This window comes from Drosophila takahashii, chromosome 3L, assembly GCF_030179915.1.
Source record: "Drosophila takahashii strain IR98-3 E-12201 chromosome 3L, DtakHiC1v2, whole genome shotgun sequence".
In the NCBI taxonomy this organism is placed as follows: Eukaryota; Metazoa; Arthropoda; class Insecta; order Diptera; family Drosophilidae; genus Drosophila; species Drosophila takahashii.
Window position 1 is genome coordinate 25,212,524 of NC_091680.1, and position 12,864 is coordinate 25,225,387.

Genomic DNA, 12,864 nt, shown 5'->3' on the forward strand with positions numbered 1-12,864 from the left:
CAGGACGACAGCCAACTGTGCGATGAGCCCGAATACCGTTGCCAGGACGAAGAGCCCAGTCGTCCTGTCGTTCAGCTCTCGAACTCGAACCTGTTCGGTTCGCTTGCAGACAAGGACTCTCCCACATTGAAGCCTGGGAGCACACACCCATTCGCACACATCCCCGTCCTTCCGTCCTCGCATCCTCGGTATCCTTGTTTGCCGCGACACTTGTTACGGTTTTTGCGAGGGTGGATGGACACGTCGTCCTGGCCCGAACACTTCGGGCTTGTTTGCTCGCAACAACGACAGCAGCTCTCGTACAACGTGTCGTATGCGCACTTTTGCGGCATTTTTAACTGTTTATTCCGGGTGCCCCCAGCTTGCAACCAAAAAAAGAAGAGATGGGAAAAAAATGGGAAAAATAAGGTATGCACAGAGGGGCTGGGGCGGTAAACAGGCCTTGTTCGGAACCAGACAAGCGACCACTTCAAATTTATCTTTTATCGATACTCATACATTAGGAATCGACAAGGCTTTGGTTTCTCTTGAATGTTAAACGGAAGCTAAATAAATTATTTCTGTATATTATCCAATACTATTCTTCGTGGGCACTCTTTAAAATACGGTGTTAGGCGCTAAACATGCTATTTTTTAACTCTTAGCTTATTATTTTGCTTGAAAATTAATTGCGGGATAGAACAATAAAATGTTTTCTTTGTGGTTTTTCGGCGCAGCTGGTTTTTGCGTTTTAATTAAAGTGCACACTTTTTAGTATGTTGTGTTTTTGATTCTATTATTATTATCTAAGTGTTCTTTTTTTTTTTGAGGTAGAAACAAAAAAAATAAAAAATAAGGTAATGCTATTGTAAAATATATATTACTAAAACTATATCTGCTTTAAGTTAAACATATAATATAATTTGCATGCATATATGTATGTTACAATACCTAACTAGATTTTACAAATCTCTTTTTAATAATATGTATGTAGCAACTAACTAATTTAGTTAATCGATAAATTACCTTTTAAATTTGTACTCATAAAAATTATCTTTTGCTATTAAAAAATGTTAAATCCATTTTGGCAGCACAAATAATAAACATATTTTGTGGTGTGTAGTTCAGTTTAGCCAGTTTAAACTGAAACATCCATTGTGTTTTTTAACAGCCTCCGGCACGAGCAACAGCAAACAATTGACAATATCTGCTAGTGATTGGAAAAGGTCTGTCACCATTATTTAGCAATCTAAACGATTTTTGGCGAACATGAACTATGCGAGTATTTACAAACTCCACGGACGTATTTACAATGGTGTGCGAACGCATTTGGGTGTCTGGGAGTATGGAGCTTAGTGATTTGGTAATTGCAGCATCAACAATGATGTCATAGCCCATGCAAGTTTAATACGTTGCCAGTGGTGCTTTTGAGTGTGTTTGCGGGTATCCAGTGGCCATAATGTGCCAGCGGGACAATTAACGGCTAGCGGCCAGACGGTCGGGCTATGTAAATATGGCCAACAGTCAATTAAATTCGAACTCGCGAGTGTTAAAGCCCTGAAAGGCAGGACGGTTCGAAGCCAGTTGGCTCAGTCCTTAAAGCCCGGCGGATAAACACGTCTACATATGCACCGCCAATTTGATTACATTTTTTCAATTTTTTTCCAGCCGAACAAAATTTGTAATTCAAATTAAAAGCGCAAATAGTTTTTTTCAGCAATCAGTGGCGGAGACTGGGAGAGTATAAAAAGAGGAGGTTGCACTTTGAAAAATACCCGAAACACTTTTGTCAAATTATTAAAATTATTATAATAACTTTATGCTTTTTTTAAAGAATTTATTAAATCATTTAAAACTTTGGAAAAAAGGTACAAATTTTGAAAAAAAAAAAAAAGAAAACATGTATACTTCTTTTTGATTTGGTTTCTATCATTTTTTTAAACTCATTAAATAGAAATATAATTTTAATAAAATGGTATTTTTTGTACCATTATGCTTCTAGTATTATATTTAATTTGTTCTAGTATTTTTTCAGACTTGCAGCCATTTTTCTTTATCTTAAAAATGTTTTCTATACGGTATAAATTATTTCTCGCTTCGATTTTCCTGCTAGTATGGAGGCTGGGGGACAGGAACTGTGGCAGGCAACAAAAGGCATACCAAATTACTGGTGAAGCGTCTGTCTCAGTCGAGTCCTGTGCCCGGGAAGAGGCCGAGTCGGGTCCTTGCAAAAGGCAAATGAAACGCAGTCAGTGGAAATGACGGCTCTCGGCGCGAGAGAGAAATGAAGGCAACTAAAAAATGCCAAAACAAAAATGGAAATAGAAAATGCCGCCACATCTGAATGCTGTGGAGCAACAATGTTGCATTCCACTTGGGCACTTTGTTAGGGACTTTGTATACCATATATATAGGTACATATATATATTTATATGTATGCAGCAACAGTCATATTGTGTGTAGCCACACAGCCTGCGAGCCGGAGGAGCTGAAGGGGGCATCAGAGGGTTAAGGGTGCCCGAGCGGGCTCTGGGACAAAAGGGCGAAAAGTAAAAGCCACGCAGGCATTTGGCACGGAAAATATTTTAAAATTCCAGCAACGAAAGTGCAGACAAAACTCTTAAATGACGAGCAGCACGTGCCCAAATAAAATGATGCGCATAGTTTTGGGGCATATGAGTCGGGGGCTTTCAGCCCTCAGACCTCAGCCCTCCCTATACATATATTTGGGTCTATGTGCTGCCTTTTTCCTCTTCCTGGTTTCTTCAACTCGATTTCGCACACACACACTCCGGTTTATCCCGGCTGGCGGGTTATCCTGGTAGGCTTTTTGCTGACTTTTCAATGTGTCAAATCGTGCAGCATTAGATTGGACTTGCCAAAGCCAAGACGCTGGCAGTCTGCGATGCAGATGGGTGACAAGTGCATATGCCAGCGAATCGAAAATGGCTTATTTATTCTGATATATTGATAAACATCACTGCCACATGGCAATGGCCATGGTAACACGAAGATCCGGAAAAGGGGAGCCTCGAGGATGGAAATCAAATTGGTTATAGGAAGAGATTGGCTTTCCATTTGACGCATTTAATATTGCTTGCAACATTAATATACATTTTTAATATTCAAATTTCAATAGAGGCAATATTTGAAACATAAGGCCGTTTTATTTGTCCAGAAAGCTTATTAGATATTGAAAGCACTTTATGAATATAATACCTTGAAAATCTTGGTAGACACAACTAGCTTATATTTAAAGATACTTTTTAGAATAATTAAATTGTATAAGCTTTTAATATTATAATTGGTTCGGAGGTTTTGTATTTGTCACCTGTAAAATGTTGAATATTAATTTATTTCTCCTGAGTTCCCTTTATTCACTTCTTTTGTGCTGATTGTTACATTTAGCCAGGAAATCATAAAGCGCGGTAGTCATATTCACAATCATGCAAATGAACAGATGTGCGAGTTTTTATAGGTAAAGATTATCGCCGGAGAAGCGTAAATCAGAGCTCATTATGTAACTGAATATCATAACAAACGGCAGCTAATTAAAGTTCGGCCAATAATTTGCACATTTATACACTCGAACGGAGTTTTTTCGCATTCGATTTAATTTAAGAAATTTGCATAAAATAAACATTGGGATTTACGAGAAATCACGCAATATTTTTGCAATCTAAAATAGTCGCAACAAAAGGTGGGGCCAAAAAAAGATCGAATAAATGCAAAAAATTAAAATAACAAAAACTCGTTTGCATTGGTCGGACGGATGTCTAGCAATAATCAATCAAACGTGAAATAAATGAAAATACTCCGAACAAATCGAACAGCAAATCGTTTGTCAGGGCTTCCATATTTCTTTTATGTTTTTTTCGTATTATTTATTTATTTTTGTTGTCTTGGCTTGCTGCTCTTTAATACGACTTCCTGAGCCCTTAAATTTTAGCATAACAAACGAAATACTTTCCGACCATTTCCGCAGACTTGTTTCAGTGACATTTAAGCGACACAAAAAGGGGAAACTGGTCGAAAAAAATATACACAAACTGCAAAGTGCAGTAAAAAATTTGTTGAAATATGCGACGAAAAGCGGAGTATCCTCGCCATGTCCCGAAAAGCCAAAAAAAGGAGCCAAACTGCTCGGCGTTTTATTTGCACTTCAATTTTGCCCTCGACGACGACCGGCGGCGCACTTTATGGCGATTGCAATCCCAGCTGCACTCGCCTAACTGCACTGCAGTGCAGTCTCGAAGTCCTGGAGTCCTGACTCGTCCAAGGAGTCCTGAGTCGCGACTCCTGACTCCCGACTCCTTGCCACTCGCTAGACAAGTGCTACTTACGGCTATTTTATGTTGGAAAATGTCCTTTGGAGCTTATCAGCGTTTAACATCGGACAGAAGTCAGCCCAAAAATAATGGGCACAAAAAGCAAGCTGCAGGTAAAATGCACGGCAAGCGGAACGGAGCGAAGCGAAATAAAATCATGTGACACTTTGTGGTTAATAACGCCCGGCTATGCATTGTACATACATGTATATGTTCGAGCTACCGGGTCCCATTGTCTCGCCGGGTAACAAGTCCCGAAAAACCAGGACAGCTCACACAACCAATTGGTTTCGGGGGTGGCGGTGATTTAAATGCAAATTTATCGCCGTGCAGCAGTAAAAAGGGAGCCAAAAAGAATCATAAACGACCCCACAAAATATAAATAAATGGACACACACGCAAAAAGCCACAGACAAAAAAAACTGAGGATGTAATAATAATATTTACAAAATGTCTGTTTGCGCGACTTCTGACGAGAGAACATTTTAATTTTTCGCATTTGCATTTACATTTTGATTAAACGATTTGCATATTGCTGTACCACCACCACCACCACCAGCTCCCATTTAGTGCCAAACTGATTAATTTATTGAAAGCAATTCGGGGATTAATCAGATCATACTGCCAGATACAACCGCTGCTACTTCAGTTCCCCGACTTGCTGCATTCGGTACAAGTTGAACAGGAAACGAGTGCGTTGCGAGACGCGGTTGTGTTCCCAATACTGACGCCAAACCAACCCACCGGCCATCCAGGCGTAGTAAACCACCAGGGTTAACATCAGGACCAGGATGCCGGCGCAGCTGTACACCAGCGAGATCCTGCCCCAGGTCAGCTCCATCTGGTAGATCCTCTCCCGCGCCTGGTACAAAAGAAAGCAGTAGCCAAGCGAAAAGAGCGACACGTAGAAGTAGATCGAGTGGTAGAAGGCCGCCAGCCGGTTCAGCAGCCAGTTTGTGTAGTCCAGGCTCATGGTCTCGGATGCGGCAACTCAAATTATGAAATATGAAATATAACTTTTTTAACTTTTATCGTAGATATCGTAAATATCCTGGAAACAATGATTTGGAAGTTGAACGAAAGGTCAACTGGGTCGGAAACGCTTAGCATATCAGGAATAAACCTTTTAGGAATTAAAAAAATCCGTTGTTTTATTTTCATTGTTAGTGGCGAAATCGAAGAATCTCTATTAACAATAATGTCCAGATGATAAATGAATATAGGAGTATTATTCGCGTGCAACAAAATACTACTTTCTGGATTCTTTTTACAAACCTTTTCACTGATTGTGTTCGTTTATATTACTATTTAAACTACAACTTACCTATCCCTACTGACACTACCAACTTTAACATTCCCAAATTTTCTCAGGGGAAAATAATAGCCTTGACTTACCATACGTGGCTCAGAATGTGATCAAAAGTTTTATCGATGAGTCTTTAAGCTCTTACTCATAAATCGCATCATCTGAGTGAAAAGTGATAGAAACGGTAGTATTCTAAAAGCACTGGTTCGAAACTTACTGTATCCTTGAGCTCCGGCTGCATTGTGCAAAATTAATTAGTTCTTATTCGTCACCCAATGGTCGACGATATCTTGTACGGTGCAGGCTGCACATTAGAATCGATGCCTTTGACCTGTTATAAGTTTGGCATTAGTCCAATCGACTAGTTAAAGGGGGAGTAAGAAAAAGACAATAGGCCAAAATAATTTTTCCGATCTGCCTACGAAAAATGTTAGCAATGATGCATTTAATCCTTTTAAGGTGATTTTATTTTGATAAGCTTCTCAATTTTGTAAGGATAATTACTCAATTATAATTGACTAATTTGCTCACCAGAAATGTAAGCATGCAAGGAGTTGAAAACGAAATAAATTTTTTTTGTGATCCCGAATCCTAGATCCGCCACAGATCTTGCCATTACCTAATGTAAAACAAGAGAGAACGCTATAATCGAGTGCCTCGACTATTAGATACCCGTTACTCAGCTAAACAACTTAATAGAAATATGCCTCCTTTTTTGTTTTTCGAAGCTGGAATTAGCTCCCGTTTTTTACCCAGGGAACTCCACGTGGAGGCCTTCTAAAACTTTCAATTCTGCCTAGCACATCTTCCGTCTCTCTCTAGCGCAGGTGAATGCACTTGTGAAAAACGAATACGAGCAAAAAGAGACAAAATGCGCGCCCTTTTCAAATAATTTAAAATTTGCAATAACATATTGTGAATTAGTGTGACCACAGAAAAAAAGGACAAAAAGTTCAAATTAACCATCTGAATAGATGGCGCTATTGTATATTGAATTGAGCCATCTACCCCAAGATATTGGTACTACTGGCCATGAAAGGCGGAAATGTAGGCGCTAGACAGGTTTAAGCGTTAAATGGGTTTTGCGGGCGTTAGAGTGGGCGTGGCAAACTTTTACTTGGCCAATCGATATGTATTGACGAAACAAATACATATCAGTTACTATTTTCATAATAGCTTCAAAACTGTGGGCGATAGAGAGGGCTAGTGGGCGTTAGAGGGGGCGTGGCACCTTTTTGAAATAAACTTGCGCTGCGTAGGAACTCCCAGAATCTGCATGCAAAATGCCAATCTTCTAGCTTTTATAGTTTCCGAGATCTCAGCGTTCATACGGACAGACGGACAGACAGACAGACGGACAGACGGACAGACGGACATGGCTAGATCGACTCGGCTAGTGATCCTGATCAAGAATATATATAGTTTATAGGGTCGGAAACGCTTCCTTCTACCTGTTACATACTTTTGCACGAATCTAGTATACCCTTTTACTCTACGAGTAACGGGTATAATTATTTATGTACATATGTGGAGTTTCAACGGCTTGTGTATTTCGGCTCCTCCTTTTGTTTTCTCTTTTCCTGAACTTGGTTTGCTAACCAAATGCGAAAATTCTCACAAAGGCCGCACTCTCTGCTCATCGTTAGTCATTCCCATGCTCCCCATTTTGCGGAGCGGAATTGTTGTTTAAGTTTGCCATTTTTCAACAACTCATCAATCTGTTCGATCTGCTATGCTGCCATAGTTTGCCTACCAGGCTCAGTTCCAACTCCTCCCTGCCAGCTCGTCCTTCGTCCTACTGCCGGTTAACGTTTCTAACTTATGCGAGGCACGCACTCTCACCGCAAATGCAGCAGCATCAGTCTTCGTCTGCAGCACGAACACATACACCGATTTTCTTCGTGCACTGGAATAAAATAATATAAATACAAACAATAAAATAAATGTTTCCATCAATTTTAATAAAATTTGAATAATTTTCCGCTAATAATTATAAATAAAATGTTGTATATTACATTATATTTGATATGAACCATTATCTTATAAAGTAAGCAAAAGTTCCCGAACATCTCATTTGAAATTTATTTTTTTGTGATCTTTTTCTGTTTGTATTAAAAAATATAAAAACCATTTTCAGCCTCTTTTTTGCCGTAACATCCCTGCAGGAAACGGAATCAGTTTTGGACCATTAAAATACTAGTTGGGTCAAGAAGGTTAACTAGTTCAAGTTATGTCCATTTCCTTGTAACGAAGTGGTCCATTTTTCATATGCTTGTCGTCGGAAACAACTAGTCCATTTGCTACTAGTTTTGCACTAGTGACTGTTAACCAATTTACGATTACAGCTGTTGAACTACACTCAAAAAAATATTTTCAAGAAAAAACTTAAAATAAATCTCTAAACCATCAAGTGATTGAATTTCACTAGTACTTGACGATGCCTAACTTGACGCTCTCCTAATTTAGTATCCAATCAATAGGCGCGGTCCTTAGAGAATTTCTGATAATTATTATGTAATCAAATACAGTAAATGATAATTAAATGGAATTAAAACAAACTTACTTTTTTTGAGGCAAGTCGCCCTCTCTAGGACTTGAACCCGGGACCTTTGGATTTGTAGACACACTAACTGATTGAGCCATACACGCATCACATTTTGTAATGCCCTAACAAGGTTTATGAATTTTAGTGTGACATTATTCAAAAAAAGTGATTTTTCACATATATATTGCCTCGGACAGATTAAACAAAGTTTAAAATAAAACTAAAGCATCACCTAGCAAACAAAAAACTAAAAAAAATGTACAGAGACTAGGGATTGAACCGAGGACCTCGAGTGTTTGATTTGTTTAGTGTTAAATTTCCCAAGACATTTACACTCTAGGCTATATTTTTGGATCATATGTGTTACATTTGCAACTAGTTAAATTCCAGTTGCCTTTTAACTAGACCCTAACATGTATTTGTTCTACCAATTAAATATTTTTAAGGTTTTTTTTTGTCAGAAAGGTACTAGTCCGAGACAAGTTTATTTTTTACTAGTTTTTTTTTAATCATTTTTTCGACTAGCACAAATTTTCTAGACCCTGTGTAGTCCAAATGCATTCAGACAAATTCCGGTTGCTTTATATTAGTTATTTAACTAGTTGTTTTTCAGACTAGTTCGCAGTTTTCCTGCAGGGATAAGACCCAGTTAAATTTTTGCAAGTGTAGTTCTATGAACAAATATGGCTTGCTGATTTGAAGCGAACGGAGCTTGCTGATGGGCCTCAAACTGGCAGGAAAAGCCAAGCCGCCTGTCGCCAATGACGCTAAACTTTTTTATTATGTATTTGGCGCTTTTATTATTCATCTATCATCGCTGTTATAGTTTAATAGAAAGTTTAAAAGTCATCATCGTGGCATCGGCATTGCCAATGACTTGCCAAACACACCGTGCGCCATATGCTCGCCTCCTCATCCGCCTCCACTCCAAAACTCCAGTTTCCGTCACTTCCTCTCCGGCTCTCGATTCGGGCTCTTTCCCCACATGATGCTGGCCAAAAGGCATTTGGCGGGTCCTGGCCTTCAGCCAGCTCAGAAGGCAGATAAACAATTAAATTTATGCAGCGAACGTTTCATTAGCATTCGAGGACTCCTCGCGGAGCAGCAATCCTTGTTTAGTTTGGCCGTTCTTTTGGACCGGGGCCGTTAGTGTTAATTAACTTGGCGCGATTTCAAGTTGCCAAAACAAACGAAATGGCTATCCCGCTTACACTTTGAACCTTCCTTGGCAACATGGCACATGGTCGATTCAGAAATCTCCATACTACTTATACACATTTCTTCTTTTCCAGGGATGTAGATGGCTTAGTGTCGCAAATTCAATAAAACTGCAACTGGCCCATGATACGTTAATAGGAGCATCGGCTACGCATGCAAAAAACCAACACAACCACAAAGTGTTTCTAATAAATTTTGCAACAGCAACTACAACAAGTGTTTAAATTTATCGCATCTGCGATTTACTCCCCTCATGACTCTCGTCCTCCTTTTCGCTGCTAGTCTCCCTTGGACTGAATAAACAATATTTTATATGAGCCAAGAGCTTGGGGTCCGCTCGTCCAAACTCGCTTAACCATTGCACTGCCCGTTGGCGCTAACTAAACGATGCTGAACATCGATTTCAGCACTTTGGGCTGGAGTCGACTGCGCGACACCCTAGATACAAAATTGTGAAATTTGTTTTATTTATAGAGTATAATGTCAAATCGAAAAATATAAAACAAATTAGTTTCAAATACTTTTAAAGTAAATTTTATACAGTGAGTTCAATTTAAAATTTTGTTCGCAAGAGATGCCAGATAATTCTGCAGTTCAACAGTTCTGGAATTTTACTGTGCTCTCTTACACAGAGAAAATTATTCCGTAAAATTCGTCTTCTTTTAATTAGTAGGTTTTAATTTTTGTATTTTAATGTTACTTTTTATATAGCATTTTAAAAATCGTATTTTCTCGGATATAAATCATTCATTTATAATTTTAATAAATAATAAAATAATAATAATAATAACATAAAATAAATGAGTGAAATTTCAGAAACTTTATAAAATAAATATTTAATGTATAACACTATTACCTACAACTGTCTTTATAAGATAACCTAATGACTCGTGGTCGGCTGTGGTATTGCAGGGTATCGAAACCACGAAGAGCAATTATGATATCGGGCATGATTTTGTGGGCAATTGGCTTTAATGGCTACCAGGGCAGTCCAAGCCAAGTGCTGTCGCCAACAGCAACAGCCAGCATCGGGCCTTGTGTGTATTCCGGCCATCCATTCCCGTTCCGTTCCGAGCACTAACCGCTGGTCTATATGTACGTGTGAAATTTATTTAAATGCTGCCAAAAGGCAACAGCAGGATCTGAGGCAGGGGCTGAGACTGTACAGGATCTGGGACTGGAACTGATGAGGCTGCCGGAGTTGGACTTGCAGTCGAAGGAGACACTCGATTGTCCTCCGTTTTGGGGCTAAAGTGTCGTCCTGGCTGTGTGTTATTAGCGGCGGGCTGGGTGCTTGCCAGCAAGTAAGGCCTAGACTCCGATGCCTATCAGAAACAGGAGGTATACGGAGAGAAAATATATCACCAGAATAAGTCATAAATTGTAATGTCTTTCTTGGGGACATAACTTCTGAATGTGGTCAGTAAAATTTATTAATTTAACTGATCAAAATAAAAATATTAAAATATTAAGTATACTAATGTATATTTATTTATATGATTTATTTCCATAAACTATGAAGATAAATATAATAATTTATAACCTTAAAGCCTTTTAAAGAATTATTTAAGGAATGGATTCTGAAAAGCTTTAAAATTATATGATTTTTAAGTTTAAAAATGGATTGGATCAATGACTTTATCAATCCATTGCACGCCAATTTCTACTCGTCATAAATTATTTTGCTCTGTGTATACTCCAAGGGAACCAATGTGGGCAGCATCCCTTCCATTTCCCATGTCCTGTCGCTACTCTTGATTCTTCCTTTTTTTGTTGGCGGCCTGCAATTTATTTTTATATTGCCTTACATGATAATCGTTTGCATTAAAAATCGGCCGGCGTTGTCTGGTCGTCTGGCAGTTGCCTTTGCCAAAATGTCGTTGTTTGTATTTATTTATTATTCAAAGTGTTATCGGTGACAGAGCAGTGGTGGCGGTGGGGGCGGTTCCGGATCCGGAGGCATGGCAGCCGAAAACCCAAAGGATTAGTTATGATAAATGTGTTTTATAAGCGTGACACACACACCGTGGAATGGGCAATTCCGGGCGAACCGAACTGAACTGAACAGAAAAGGCAAACAACCAAAGCGGGTCGTGTCCCATTTTAATGCACAGATAATGAGTTCCTTTGTTGGCAATATGTCAAATCGCTAGGCCAATATTTCAGACCCGAAAGGATTGGGATTGGGATCGGGATACATTGTGCCGTTCGCCGTTTGCCATTTGCCGTTTAGCATTTAGCATTCACCATTTTACCATTTTGGCGTTTTGTGTATGCGCGTTGAGTCGTGTTAATTGCGAGCCGGCTCATGGCAACTACTGGATGAGATTATTTGGGCAAGATTATATAAATCAGTGGCATCAATTCTGATCAGTTACGCAAGACAAGCCGCAAACGGAGGCCTGATAAATGAGAGTGTGGCGAAACTCGAGAGGAGAAATCAATTAAAAACGCTTCAATTGCTTTGCCAGCCATTTTCTCCTTGTTGTGGTTGCTGCTCCTTCGGTTGCCATAAGGATGGCTGGTCTATCCAGGATAGGCATATCGAAATAATCGATGCATATGCCACATTAACGTTGTGATTTGCGGTCAAAACTCTCAACATTAATGCACCATTTTCACAGGCCATAAATGATAGCTTGAGTCTCTGAATAGATATTTTTAGATAACTTTTTGTAATGCACAAATTTACATACACACGGAGGATTTTAGTATGTTAGTCAAAATTCTTTTTAAAATAGTTTTACATCAATTAAATATAATTTTATAGTTCTGTTCTTACACCACATAAAAAAGAATTAAATCGATATGCGCATGGTAAATATCTGATGAAATGATATTAGATAATATCTCTTAGAGATTCTCTGACTTCGAAAAGAGAGAAAGAAGCATGGGAGCGAGAAGAAAAATTCTATCAATTCATTAAAGAGAGAAATTGCGCTTAAAGATACATGAGTTGTAGGGAGAAAGACACATTTGAAATTCAAACTGGCCTACTTAGAAAATGTTACATCTCGAGCGTAACAAATTGAGATGCCGCATATCAAGTCAAAATGGATACCAAATAATACCAAACTCACACTAAAACACTTAAAGCAAATATTTGCATTTAGCTTGATAACATAATAGTTATGAAGTTGGAAATTGTAAAGTGGTTTATATTGTTATAAATAGTTTATTTAGTTTTGTTTTTGGTAAGAGTATAGAAGAACTTCCTATGGCATAACTATAGTTGATTCAATTATGGTTTGATCTGCTCTTAGTTTCCATTCACAACTGCTGAGATGGGAAAAATGCAATTATGTAAGTCAGCAAGCATAATCGATTAACGCTTGGCATTGATGTAGCTGCTCCTGTTCCTGTGCCTCCCGCCTTTCGTCCTTGCTCCTTCATTATTGTCTCACTCCATACATTTCCTCGATTGTTCGTTTTTTTTTTTTTGACTTTCTGTGGGAACTGGTTGCTGCGCACGGGTAAATGGGATTGTG

At 38.8% G+C, this 12,864-nt stretch overlaps 1 protein-coding gene across 1 annotated transcript; it reads right to left on the reverse strand.

Moving 5' to 3' along the window:
• Window positions 1-4,802: 4,802 nt before the first annotated feature.
• Window positions 4,803-5,388, reverse strand: LOC108066719 (uncharacterized). Its single transcript, XM_017155341.3, has one exon. The coding sequence runs from the start codon at window positions 5,278-5,280 to the stop codon at window positions 4,948-4,950; it is 333 nt and encodes a 110-aa protein (XP_017010830.2). The 5' UTR covers window positions 5,281-5,388; the 3' UTR covers window positions 4,803-4,947.
• Between the last annotated feature and the right edge of the window lie 7,476 nt (window positions 5,389-12,864).

Bases quoted from the DNA above. Each gene is read 5' to 3' on its own strand.
- LOC108066719 (XM_017155341.3), bottom strand. From the start codon at position 5,280: ATGAGCCTGGACTACACAAACTGGCTGCTGAACCGGCTGGCGGCCTTC.